General features: G+C 55.9%; 3 protein-coding genes across 3 annotated transcripts in view; all 3 read left to right on the forward strand.

Annotated features, from left to right (window-relative positions):
• The first annotated feature begins 135 nt into the window (after positions 1 to 135).
• On the forward strand, positions 136 to 3,726 carry PHACADRAFT_249892 (uncharacterized protein). The gene is made up of 11 exons (XM_007391920.1): positions 136 to 198; positions 284 to 539; positions 600 to 677; positions 731 to 1,020; positions 1,152 to 1,670; positions 1,725 to 1,865; positions 1,921 to 2,316; positions 2,368 to 2,662; positions 2,716 to 2,812; positions 2,864 to 3,014; positions 3,082 to 3,726. Exons 2-11 carry the CDS (start codon positions 299 to 301, stop codon positions 3,646 to 3,648), a joined length of 2,775 nt encoding a protein of 924 aa, XP_007391982.1. The 5' UTR covers positions 136 to 198; positions 284 to 298; the 3' UTR covers positions 3,649 to 3,726.
• A 165-nt stretch (positions 3,727 to 3,891) lies between these two features.
• PHACADRAFT_137157 (uncharacterized protein) lies at positions 3,892 to 8,822 on the forward strand. The gene is made up of 6 exons (XM_007391921.1): positions 3,892 to 5,067; positions 5,118 to 7,152; positions 7,206 to 7,330; positions 7,395 to 8,025; positions 8,079 to 8,138; positions 8,196 to 8,822. The coding sequence occupies exons 1-6, from the start codon at positions 4,150 to 4,152 to the stop codon at positions 8,441 to 8,443; spliced, it is 4,017 nt and encodes a 1,338-aa protein (XP_007391983.1). The 5' UTR covers positions 3,892 to 4,149; the 3' UTR covers positions 8,444 to 8,822.
• Positions 8,823 to 9,622: 800 nt separating this feature from the next.
• PHACADRAFT_249898 (uncharacterized protein) overlaps positions 9,623 to 12,679 on the forward strand; it is a 5,680-nt gene continuing 2,623 nt past the window's right edge. The window contains exons 1-8 of the mRNA XM_007391922.1: positions 9,623 to 10,205; positions 10,357 to 10,446; positions 10,511 to 10,747; positions 10,797 to 10,847; positions 10,901 to 10,936; positions 10,984 to 11,300; positions 11,351 to 11,459; positions 11,526 to 12,361. Coding sequence (XP_007391984.1) covers positions 9,692 to 10,205; positions 10,357 to 10,446; positions 10,511 to 10,747; positions 10,797 to 10,847; positions 10,901 to 10,936; positions 10,984 to 11,300; positions 11,351 to 11,459; positions 11,526 to 12,361 — 2,190 coding nt within the window. The 5' untranslated portion in view covers positions 9,623 to 9,691. The remainder of the gene's footprint in view (positions 10,206 to 10,356; positions 10,447 to 10,510; positions 10,748 to 10,796; positions 10,848 to 10,900; positions 10,937 to 10,983; positions 11,301 to 11,350; positions 11,460 to 11,525; positions 12,362 to 12,679) is intronic.

Genomic DNA, 12,679 nt, shown 5'->3' on the forward strand with positions numbered 1-12,679 from the left:
CGATGTATGAAATGTATGTGTATCACTCGTCCGAGGACAAAGGTGCGCGACTAGCGCCTCTCGAAGGGGAAGCGGAGTTTGAAACCGGAATGTAAGCGTCGTGGACCGAAATTGTTGTTCCTCATCGCGAACACCGTTGAGCACAGTCTCGGCGAGAGTGAGAACATCGTTCTCGTCGTTGTGTCGCGATACTAAGAGGTCTGTGCTTCATCATGCTCGCCTTCCATCTCTCGCAGACTCTGATCTGTCCTCCTGCATTCGCTTCATTCTCTTTCCCTCTCAGTTTCGTTCTCTGAACATGTCGTCTTGGTCTGGCTCTGGGTACCCTCCTCCTCGCGGCCGCTCGCGGTCTCGCTCTCCTTACCGCTCAGCATATCCTCCCCCAAGGCCTGAGCCTGGATATCCCCCGCCGGAGTCGTATCGAAGCGAGTGGGAAGCTTACGAGAGGGAGAGGGTTTGGGCGCAGTATGACAGGGAGCGTCCCGGCTATGACTACGGGAGACGTGGGAGGAGTCGTAGCCCGCCGCCACCGGAAGATGGTGCGTATCGTGCTTCTATACACGTAACGTTGTCTGACCATAAATTTGCTGGCGTTGTAGGCCGTAAGCGTCGTCGGTCAGTCTCGCCGTGGGAGCGCGACCGCTATGACCCACGTCCGCGTTATGGCGACGATTACGGTGCGCTTATTGACTTTTTTTCGTACTCTGCGTAACTTAACAGTAGTCTACAGATGCGCATTCAAGGGGATATGGTCATACGTCACCTCATCGAGGGCCGTACCCGCCGCCTCCACCACCGTACAGCTCCTCCCGACGTGCTCCTCCAGATCCTCATACCTTCGATTACCCCGCGACCTTGAAACAGTATGCCGAGTGGTTCCGTTACTACTACCCGCAACAAGCAAGCGAGGAAGATAATGCGGACAAGGCCGCTGAACAGGAGGCGGGTGACGGTTCGAAGCCTCGCAATGGTATTCGCACACGCTGGGAGAAGTACAAGAAGGATTTCGCCGCCCAGCAGGTAAGCCTCGCTCTCATTTGTTCATACTTTCCGCGCACCCATCATGTCACGTATCGCACTTTCTATCGGTTCCACTCGTGCTGCATGTCTCTGTTCGGATAACATATAACTGAAACACTGTTATCATGTAGTTGCAACGGATGTTCGACCATCACCGGAAGTCGCCATGGTTCGCAGAAAAGTATGATCCTTCTCCTGAGTGTCAACAGATGCGCTCGCGGGTACGCAAGAATGGCTGGAAGGGCCGCATGGACGCTTTCCTACTCGAACTTGAGTCCGGGAAGTTCGATCCCGACCTTCAAGAAGCGGAGCAAGAGGCCGAGTCCTCAGCGTCCGCGACGAAGGAGTCTGCTCTTAATGGTGAAGCAGCGCATTCCACTAGTGGCGATGCCCCTGAGGGCTCCGCCGTCCCGGCGTCGATGGAAGAGCAGAAGCCGAATCTTAGTAATGACGACGAGATGCAATTCAACGTTGAGGCGGAAGATCAGGGCGATGACCACGATCCGAGTCGTGCGGATGCCAACGGCAAGCAGCTCGGGGACCCGAAGCGTCAGCTCAATCGGGGAGAAGAAGTATCTATTCCTCCTGAGGGCAACCAAATCATGATTCGAACCATCCCGCCAGATATTGGACGCATGAAACTGGAGGAGGCCAGTCTTTTCACATGTTTCCAACGGACTTAACTGAAAATATGTAACACGTAGTCCATCAGCAATATCTCTGGTTACGTCTATCTGGCTTTGGGTGACCCTATGCAGAAGCGTAACTACTACCGTGCTGGTTGGATCAAGTTCACCGACGATGCGGATATGCCCTCCGTTCTCGCTGAGCTGTCCGAGAAGAAGGTATGTGAATACAAATAGTCTGCATTTATGGATGATGAAATCTCATGTGGCATAGATCGAGGGTTTCAAGCTTCATGTAGCACACATCACTAAACCGTTCACAAGCAGGATTCGTTACGTGCCAGAGGTTGCAAGCAAGCCCGATAGGTTAGCCAAGGATCTCGAAAATGCCAAGGCCCTCGCTGCAACCTTGGAAGCGGAATATGAGACGCTGAGGAAGATGAAGATTGAGAACAAGCTGGAAACCAATGGTGAAGCCACCGACGCGAATGGCACATCGCAGCCGGCAGACGTCTCAATGAATAACGCTGACGGCGAGAGCCAGGATGATGCTGAATCGCAGGAACGGGGTAGCGATGCTGTGGAACGGAGAATTCAGAAACTCATGACAGACATGCGCGAGCAAAATGCGCTTGATTTCGGTGACGAGAAAGCTGTGGAGGCTCGTAGGGTATGTAACTGTTCACTGCAGGGTAAAAGTGGGCTGCTAACGCTCCTCCAGACGGTGATTGCTCTGGACCTGTATCTTGCCTATCTCCGCACAGCGTTCAACGCATGCTACTACTGCGCCGTCGTCACTGATCATGTAGAGGAATTGCAGCGCAAGTGTGTGAAGCATGTGAGGAAGCCGTTGTCCAAGTCTTTGCTTCAGGAGATCAAAGCCGCAGAGGCGCAAAGGGCTGAAAAAGAGCCTAAAGCAGAGGAAGAGTGTATGGATGAGAGAGACAAAGAGAAAGAGAAAGAGAAGGAGTCGGCTGCAAAGGACAAGCCAGAGAGCCGGGACTGGAAACGGAATGGTACGTCTTGTGTGGGTTTTGCTGGAGGTGCCGATGGTTGACTCCGGATGCAGATGAGCGATGGCTTGAATGGCTGGATTCTAAGCTTGCGCTTCTGATTACCCGCAATGGGGTTGATCCGCGAGATTATCTTGGCAAGAGCTACGAAGAGTATGTTCTATTCCTATGAGTCCGCTTGATCACTCATGTCTTGGCTGGCAGAGAGCTCAGCAAGGCTTGCGAGCAACACATCAAGCAAGAAGACGAGGGGAAGTTTAGATGCAAGACTTGTCAGAAGCTGTTCAAAGCTACTTCATTCGTGGAGAAGCATATCGCGAACAAGCATCCAGACCTCGTCAAGCATCTGGAGGACGTGCGTACTACGTTATATTACCCTCTAACTCTGCTCACTCTGCTCATCTCCGTCAACAATAATACAGATACCTTACTATAATAACTTTGCGCTCGATCCGCATCACATTCAGCCGTTCACTCACCCTCCTCAGCCGGTCGGCAATGCCGCTCAAGCACCTCCCCCGCAGGCATTCGGCCTTCAGGGCCCTGCGTTTCCTATGGGCGAGTTTCCAAGACCTGCGCCCTATCACCCTCCCTATCCGGGATACCCGCCTCCTTATCCACCCAACGGCGGATATTGGGATCCCTATGCATATCCGTACATGCCGGCGCCGTATCCACTTCCACGACGCGAAGAGGCGGTCACCGCGAGGCGACTCAGCGACCGACTTGGCGGTTTCGCACCTGGATATGAACAGCCGTCGGAGATACCATCGATTCCCGCGTCCGCTGGCCTTCCTGCCAAGCCGATGGCAGCCGCAGAAGCTGCGACGACGGGTGGAAGGAGGAGCGGTCGCTCTAACAGTATGAACGGCCCTCCGCCTCCGCCGCCGCCAGACGCGAAGGAGGACCCTCGGGCAGCAGCGGGAAAGAAGGTCAGCTATCACGACATGGATCTGGTCGCAGAAGGCGATGTGGAGCTCACGTACTGAGTGAGCTGTGTTGTACTATATCATTATGTTGTTTGGACTGGACTGTCGCGGCTGTGTTCCTAATTTTGTCGCTTTCCCTGGACCGAGACATGAACAGGGCGTGGCTGCTTCGTGACGCATGTCTAGACTGCGTCTGCCTCGTTTACTGATGTGTTCTCCACTCGAGAGTGCTCTATGCTGCGACCGTGTCTGGAGCGGGCTGCGGGGGCCTGATGAATCTTTTGATCACATTGCACAGCGTGAGGCCTGTGTGCTTTCGCCAAAACTAGCGTATGGGGCGCCGGCGTCTGATGGTGCTGGCTTTCCGCTGAGCCGGAACTTTCGCGCACCGTACCGTACGACCTCGAAGGCGGCACATCCGTCAGCCCCCCGCAGCGGCCCCAGAAAACCTGTTGCTTGTCTTCTGCCGTCGCTGAGGCGCGTGTCTTCTTCGCTGGACGACAAAGGCCCCCCTGCCCCGTCCGCTAGTCGTCGCGCTCTCCTATTTCTCCTGCTGGCACAATGACGGGGGCACGACTGCCAGTGGTCAGGATTCCGCCCGTCGCCCCAGGACAGGGAGGGGGAGAAGAGATGCTCGAACAGGATCATGTCCTGGTCGAGCTTCCCTCGTCAAGCAAATTTGGTATTGCATGGCCCGCAGAGCAACGTCCTCAAGTACCCCTTCCTCTGGGAGCTGAACGGCCCGTCGCCCTCAGCTCGTCAGATGGCGAAACTGACGTCTCAGAGGAGGAGACCAGTCCCCTTCCAAAGAGGAACCCTAGACCAGAGGACTTTGGTGGGGACTTCGACTTCGTTACGCCTACCAACCATCTCGAATCAGAGCAAAATCCTATGGATCAGGCAGGTCGCCTTACCGTACCTCGTCGTCTCTCGCGAGCCTTCTCGATGCCCTTGCCTTCTCAGCTCAGCTCATTACGGAATCCCAAACGAACCCCCAGCTCTAATGGCAGTCCATCCCCAGTCGCCAACGACCAAGCGCCAGAACTAGATCACTTTCGTGAGCTCTCGCTTGAGCTCGCAGATTCCGTCCAGATGGTCATACAGACCTTGCTGCAGCTATCTCCGCCTCAGGTCCTCGACCCCGTGAAGGAGCAGTTCTCGGCATGCTCGCTTTCCATTCCCACTCCATCCATATCCGCAATGTTCACGACTATGAAGAATCTCAACTATATGTCTGCGAATATGGCACAGCTTGGTTCCGACCCTCAGCCGAACGAGGTTCCTCCCTCGAAGACTTCTGCCTTATCAATGGTACAGGATGATTTCGACGTGGGCGAGCTGCTCCAAAGCGTCGGGGATGCGCTGAGCGGAGTCGGGGCTCAAGCGGGTGTCGACCTCGTGTTATTTCATAGCGACGTCGCAATGAAGCATGTTGCGGTCAAAGGCGACGAGAACGGTATCTCATACACGTTGGCACATGTACGCTTCATCAGCCTCTGTCATGTGCTATTCTGATCAAGGCGTCGTAGGTCATTCGACAGGTGATAGATACTGCGCAGAAGGGCGACACCATCGAGGTTGGACTACATATTGACTATGTGGATACAGCCGTTGCGCAATCTAATGCAGAGGGTTCGCCAATATCACGCGTCGCGTCTCCCACTGCAGACTTCGATGGTCTCCTCCGCTGCAACTTCCGAATCGCGCATCGACTATCGACGTCCGACATCCTAAAATCGTCAGAAGCCGAATCTCAAGAGTTACAATCATCACATTCCTCTAGGCCCTCTCCCCTCCTCAACACGCTCTTCCTCCGACGCCTTCTCAGACATGTTGGCGCGACGTTGACTGTCGATTCTCAGCCGGTGGCGCCCTCCGCCAATCGGATGTGCGAGGTCACGGTCCATCTCGAACCTGGTGAGCCCACGGCAGTAAACCCCTCAGTGACTGTCACTCTCGAGGACGCCGCAGTCTTGGGGTACCCAGACATGCATATAGCCAACGAGCCAACATTGGAGCAACTCACGAGCTTTGCGGAGACTCTGCGAGGCAAAAGCGTCACACTGTACGCGAGTTCGAGCGGCTCATTTGCCCACCACCTGTCTAGCTATCTCACAGCTTGGGGTATGGACGTCAGTCACATGTCAACTGAACGTGGTGTAGATGGCGAGTACGAGATCGTCGCTGACGTCGCTGATACCGCCGCCCCTGCCGTCTCGGTCATCGACCTTCCCCCTTCAGCTGACACACCGACTGGTGCGCCTTCTGGAACTGGACGCAAGTCTGGTTCCGATTCCGTCTTCGTGCTGATTGACGATGATGTCGCGGTGCTGCGTAATCGTTTGCAGAAGATCAAGGTCGAGCAGGCATACCCCCTGAGCATGAACAGCCGTAGCAAGCGTCCGTCGTTGGCGACTAATCATCGTCCAAGGTCCTCACCGCAGGTCGCCCGTGTCATGGGCATGCTCGGCAACTCTCCGCCACAGCCTCAGGTCGTTATTGTGCACTTCACGAGCTTGGCGAATTTCAAGCTCGTAAAAGATGTGATCCAGACAACTCTCATGCCGACGAAGGAGTCTGGCGCTTCCCGCATCCCAGAAGTTATCGTCATTCCTAAACCCGCTGGACCCCGACGCTTTTTAACCGCATTGCACACTGCGGTAACACGTCCAGTTGTCGATCCCTATTTCGTCCCCACCGCTACTTCTCCTATGAGCCCAGGTCTTCACTCCATCTCCCCGTTTTTTTTCTCTAGTGCTCCGAAGTCACCCAGTGGACGATCCACGGCGAGTGCACGTACGACCTCTGATAGGTCGAACAGGTCACCGAAGGAGTTGGGCGGAGAGTGGACTTTAGGACACGCACCACCGTCCCCCTTGAGTCAGCCGGATAACGTCGAGTACTTCTCGGACGCCGTTGTGAAGCTTGGTCATTCCTCAGCAAGTGGCTTGCTCATCCAGAGCCCCGATGGACAGCCGACAGGTATTTTTTTCCAACCCAAGTCCAGGAACACGGCCTCGCCGCCAAGTCCCACCATGGAACGCGAGAAGGAACAGCAAGGTCGACAGATCCACCCTCCCACGCGGCATCGTGCTTACAGCCGGGTACCTTCAGGAGGCAACAAAACCGATGGAGGGGGTGAGGGCTTGCCGAGCGGTTCAGATCCTACGGTACGACCGAGTTCGCGTCCTCCGCCTGCCTCGTTGGAGATTCCAGATACGTATACGACGACAACGGGGAAGGGTAAGGTTAGACAAGCGTCAGAGACCGTCAGCGAGGATAGCGCTGCCTCTAGTGGGGACCAAGCAGCTGTACCCCCAGCACCAGAGACCTCTACGCCGCAGGGCAGCCGGCAATACCTGACGCGACGACAGAGTCACCAGCTGACCAGTCCCCCGACTTCGCCTCAGACGCGAGCTGCTCCAGGGCCCTCGTCTCGACGGTTGACGCGACGGCCTACCCCTGATTCACACGTGTCGTCACCGACGGGTGCGGCGAAGAAGGCTGTGAAGGGGCCTGCGGACGGTAACATTGTTCCACCTATCAGTGTACTCATTGTCGACGGTGTGTGCAGCTTTTCAATCAACTAAAGTAAATCGAGCTGAACACCCTGCTAGATAACCCCATCAATCAAACCATCTTGACAACGTTCATGAAGAAGAAGAAAATTAAGCACGACGTCGCGAAGAATGGAGAGGAAGCCGTTCAGAAGTGGCGATCCGGTATATTCCACTTGATCTTGGTATGTGCTACTCCCGCGAAGCTCGTGGCTCAGTAATTCACTCACAAGGGCCTGGACTTTCTAGATGGACATCCAGATGCCCGTGATGGACGGAATCCAAGCCACGAAGGAGATCAGGCGTTTGGAAAAGCAAAATGGACAGCCGTTTCCCTCAACACCTCAGTCTGAAGGCCAGCAGACACCCTCGGAGACCTCCACGACGGATTCACGGAACATGTCGACGCCTCCGTACCGGTCTTCTGTGATCATCGTCGCGCTTACGGCATCTTCCCTGCAAGCTGACCGAGTTGCCGCGCTGGCGGCTGGCTGCAACGACTTCCTGACGAAGCCTGTGTCGCTCCAATGGCTCAATAGTAAGATCATTGAATGGGGTTCGATCAAGGCGCTGCAAATGTGGGCGGACATCCGGCCGGAGGTGGTGCGGAGTCTCACGACAGGTCAGACAGCACAGGCGGCGCAGGTCGCACGTCGACTGCATGTTCCGGAAGGCAGATCGTCGACTCCTTCTACAGGAGAGCGGTCACGCGGAACTTCGATGGCTGCTCGGCGAGCTCACGCGGAGAACCTGCAGGCAGCAGGTGCTGAGAAAGCCGCTACCCCGAATACACCGTTGTCAGATGACTCGCCGGGCCTGTCTTCGTTCGACGCGAACAGATCCTCGACTGCAGCCAATCCGATGATGCCACCCATTCCCAGTAAGCATCCTTATCTATTTCTGTCGCTGACATCACTCAATTTTCATCGGCAGGCATGACTGCCAGTGAAGCAGCACTCTCGCTGGCATCCGCGTATCGTCCGCAAGCGTCTGGTGAGTTCAATTGTGATAGGTATCTCAGGGGCCTCCATTGAATCGCTTGTGCTGTAGTTGATGCTGCGCGATCTGCGTCAGACGGCAAGGTATCCAGCAACCTTCCCGCCCCTTCCTCTGAAGCCGCAGGCGCTTCAGAACCGCCATCTGCTAAAGCAGAAGCGCCCCTTTTAGTTGATCCCTCTACTATTCCAGAACCACAGACGGAACCTTCGCCACAGCCAGAAGCTGATGTCGAGGACGACACAGCTGTGCCCGAGGAGTCAGCAGCGCCTCCTCCACAGCCCGAAGCCGAACCCCAATGACGGTACGGGGCGACCTTTGGGATGTTGGCTTGGTTTGCCCTCCCACTCCTCTTTCCCTTGGTCCCAAGGGTCGCCGGGTACTTGCGCAGACTTTTCTAAATGCTCCCTAGGGTTTTATGGGCGGTTGGTAATGATATTATCTGCTACTGTCGCTCTATGCTGCCTCAGTAAGCTCGCGATTGTCTTTTTCTCTTGGGTTTTTTCATCCTTGGTTTTCACGTTGGGTCTGAGTGATGATGTGCGTTATACCCTGATGATTTTACGACTTCTGTATCCATCCCCCATTCACGGTTTCACCTGCGCCTCTCATTGCAATATTGTCCTTCCACCTCTCAATAGCACCCCTCAATAGCATGTTTCTTGCCACCATCTACGCTTTACCATATTATCCTACGCACTAACATAGCGACAGTTGTAGTCATACAGGATGCGGACTTTACTAGCACTCTTCCTAGACACGTATCACATACACGAATGATATAGCCCTACTTGGCGAAATTCGCGACGTCCCACGGTCTGCTAGCGCCGCTCTCGTTCTCGGATGCTTCGCGGGCGACCAGGAGCGAGGTTTGCAGGCGCGTGTCCTGAGATTTTCGGATGGTGCAGGGCCGCACGCCCGCGGTGTGCTCGCGCGGCAGGGATAGCCCCATCAGGAGCGAATCATGGGAGAGGGTGAGACACCATCGCGGAAGCTTTAGGCGTATCGCGGGAATCACTTGGGGCGTGCAGAGGGTGGCGGGGTCTGAGTTGGAACTTTGGAGGGCGCTGCTTGGGAACGAGGGGCTCGAAGAGGCATAGGAGCGGACGTCGGCGACAGAGATGGCCTCAGCAGGGCCTCCCCGAGCGCACATCGCCCTTCGATGCTGAGGATATTAGACAGCAGCCACCGCCGCGCGTGGTACCCAGGGTCCTCCTGACCGGAGTTTGAATGCCGGGGCGCAAGTGCAGGGCAGGCGCTTCCAGCTCAAGCGCGTCTGGGGCCGTCGTCGGGACACGACTTCCGCCTTTGGACAATCAGATGAGCATGCCGGAAAAAGACGCCCAGAGCGGCACTGGGAGGACGTTGCGTCTAGCGCCCGTGTTCGCGAGCGGACTTTCAGGTCGGACTAGAAGAAAGAAAGACGCAGAGCGGTGGAGGCCTTGCTCCCTTCGTCCCTCTCGTTCGTGTCCACGTTTGACCGCCGTCTGTGTGCGCCCGTCGTCCTTCCAACCGACCCGCTTCTCCCAATTCTCGAGGTCATTGGCAGGATGAACGGCCTCCACGAGCAGAACCACAAGCGCACATCTATCAACGAGCTCCTCAACCCCGTCGCGAACGTCCCCGCTTCAGGATCGCTCGATTCATCGTACAGCCCGCCGCAGCTGGGTGTCATGCCGAACCCCTCCTACGTCCATGCGCCACGCGCGCCGACCGCGTCGAGCTACCACTCGGGCATGTCGAGCGCCCCAGGGTCGTCTTTCAGTCTAAGGGCCGCGAGCTGGGACCATGCAAGCACGAACGAAGGCGAGGTCGGCCGTGGCCAGGCAGCCGAGTCGCCCAGCGACTGTCGATACGCCGCTGGCAACTCACACCCTCAGAGTCACCAGGCCCACCCTCATCAGTCCCAGTCCCAGCCACACGCGCCATATCCAGAGCAGTATCAGAGATCCAGGCCCGTGGGCGAACCTGCTAATTACGGCATCGACGTTGCCCACTGGGCGCCCAGCCATCTGCACTACGGCGCTCAGATGCTCACTCCCTTGTACCAAGACGACCGCGCTGGTCAGTGAACCCCCCCGTCCGCTGTCCTCCATGTCTTCCTCGCTGACCCTCCAGGGCCCAGCAGCCGCCAACGGCGAGTCTGGCCCAAAGAGTCCGTCTCCCACACATCCACGTGTCTCCCCTTCACTTCCTCATTCTCACCCCGTCCCAGGTTACCCCCACCCGCAGGGTTTTGATCAGCAGGAAATGCACCAACAAGTTTACAATGGTTATCTTCCCATTCTATTTGGACAACCGACAAGTGTGGTTCTAACTTGTTTCTTCAGCATATCAGAAAACTGAAAGGGCTTCCATTCGGCTTGCAGCACGATCCATGCAGCCTCCCCAGCTGGCTCAGCAACACACCGCCAACTCGAGGATGCCTCCCGTCTATATCCCGCAGCACATGAATTCGCACGCAGTCGCCTTTGCTGCTTTTCCGATCATGATGCCCGCCCATCCGCCACCTGCTAAGCGTTCTCTGGAACCGGAGGATGCAGAGGCACCTGCCAAGGCCAAAAAGTCGAGAGGTAAAGGCAAGGCACCCGAGAGTAACGGTAATGGTAGGTAATCGGACGCATATACGCCACTGTCACACTAACTTCTCCTCAGGCATAGCGCGCAGAAACTATCCTAAGAAGCGCAGCGAATCGACACCGCAAAGTAAGGGTTTCCATGATTCACATTCCCGCAAAGTGTAACTGAGTGTGTTGTAGTGGACCTCAAGGAGAAGGAAGCAAATGCCAACTCTGGTCAGTGGCCAACAGGAGCGGACAAGCATGATACTGACTATCTGCAGCCATTCAAGCATCAAACCTCGTCGACGAAAATGGCAACCCTGTAGACCCGGGACACTCACTGCACCCAGAGCTTCAGTTCGCCCGATGCATGTCCAACAGATATCGGTCAGAGGAGTTCCCTCGATGTGTGTCATGCACGCGCCGCTGGGCAGGCGACACCTGTCGTTTCCAGGGCATCCGATTCTTCCTCAAAGATGAGAACCGTAACATTATCGGTATAAGCTTTATCGAAAACCAGAAAGCCGACGGGCCGTCCATGAACTTTCCTGTTAAGTGGAATGCAAAGCTCGACATGTCACATATAACGCGTATCAAAGTACGTCTCTTCGCTTCCAGTCCACGCTACAGTCCTCATCGGCAGCACAGCGAACTGTGGCGCGGGCATTGCTACCTGTTCTCAAGCAAGAGCAAGAACACATCCAGCGACGCGATGTCATAAGGAGAAATAGGGAGAGCGAAGTTCGCGCTACTTGCGGTTCGTGATGTCCGATCCACAGCTTAGACACGTTTGACTGATTGCGTTCGTGTTTGCCATTATCAGACACCTGTATGACGTCGATATTTTCAACCAGCTGGATGTGTCGTCTTTGCGGTCGCGAGGCTTGCGCAGAGTGCTTCCAGCAAGTCAGCGAGCTTACGACGGAGCCCCCAGGTGCTGCTGAAGCGGAGATTGTCGCTTTACAAGCGAAACGAGAGAAGCACGCCCACGTCAACCCATTCTTCCTTTCGTGCACACGGAGGAACGAGCATAGGGCTAGCGACTTTTCACCTATGTCGCGTTTCAGCAAAGAGGAACTCACAGAAGCCATCGCCGAGATGGAAGCCCTCCTGGGCCAAGCTCCCGATGGCGAAATCGTCGCGAAGAGCTCACCTGAAGCATCGAACGGTTCTGCAGGGTCAACAGAGCAGACGGGCGAATCCTCCGCATCGGGCCAAATTTCGAACAGTACATTGTCGTCTTTGAATACGCCTTCGCTTTCACCTGACGCCGATACTGACAAAAAGCCTATCGCTGAGCTTGCATCCGACTCCGCGAAGCCTGCGGAACCGTCTTCCTCTACCAGCGCACCACCACCGCCCGAGGAGGCAGTTTCGCCTCCGTCGATCCCATTCTACGAACCCCGGGTTTTCAGTGATGCTGAGCTTACAGATGAGGTCTTTTCGGAGATGTGGGCGAAGGGCGAGCCGCTGGTGGTCACCGGCCTCCTCCCCAAATTCCGCATATCATGGACGCCCGAGTATTTCACACAGAAGTATGGCACGCAGACTTGCCTCATTCTCGAGTGCCAAACCGACCTAAACAAGCGCGTCTCGGTCGGCGAGTTCTTCTCGTGGTTTGGCAAGTACGAGGGACGGAGAGACTGCTGGAAGCTCAAGGTGCGCTCATATACTTGTTGGGCCTTTGGCATCATCTCTGATGACGTCTAAAACAGGACTGGCCTCCATCTACTGACTTCAAGACGGCATTCCCGGTTCTACACAGCTTCCGTACAAGTGCCCTGTTTCCGTACCTTTGGGTGTTCCCTGATGTTTGATCCTGCTGCCAGGCTTGGCTCTGGTCAGGCTTTTTGGACCGGGCTTGGCGGGCTCGTGGGCTTTGAGGCCCGGCCCGCACATCACTAAGCGTGATATTGGCGGAGATGGGAGATGTCGAGCCTTGTGAAGAGCTGGTTCTATTCGAGAGCTTCCCCAGGG

Source organism: Phanerochaete carnosa, assembly GCF_000300595.1.
Source record: "Phanerochaete carnosa HHB-10118-sp unplaced genomic scaffold PHACAscaffold_2, whole genome shotgun sequence".
NCBI lineage: Eukaryota > Fungi > Basidiomycota > Agaricomycetes > Polyporales > Phanerochaetaceae > Phanerochaete > Phanerochaete carnosa.

Excerpts from the sequence above, each read along its gene's own strand:
- PHACADRAFT_137157 (XM_007391921.1), top strand. The coding sequence starts at position 4,150 with ATGACGGGGGCACGACTGCCAGTGGTCAGGATTCCGCCCGTCGCCCCA. Across the intron at positions 5,068-5,117 it reads TCTCATACACGTTGGCACAT|GTCATTCGACAGGTGATAGA; the intron begins GTACGCTTCATC and ends AAGGCGTCGTAG. Across the intron at positions 7,153-7,205 it reads CAGTGTACTCATTGTCGACG|ATAACCCCATCAATCAAACC; the intron begins GTGTGTGCAGCT and ends ACACCCTGCTAG.
- PHACADRAFT_249892 (XM_007391920.1), top strand. The coding sequence starts at position 299 with ATGTCGTCTTGGTCTGGCTCTGGGTACCCTCCTCCTCGCGGCCGCTCG. Across the intron at positions 678-730 it reads GCGTTATGGCGACGATTACG|ATGCGCATTCAAGGGGATAT; the intron begins GTGCGCTTATTG and ends AGTAGTCTACAG. Across the intron at positions 3,015-3,081 it reads TCGTCAAGCATCTGGAGGAC|ATACCTTACTATAATAACTT; the intron begins GTGCGTACTACG and ends ACAATAATACAG.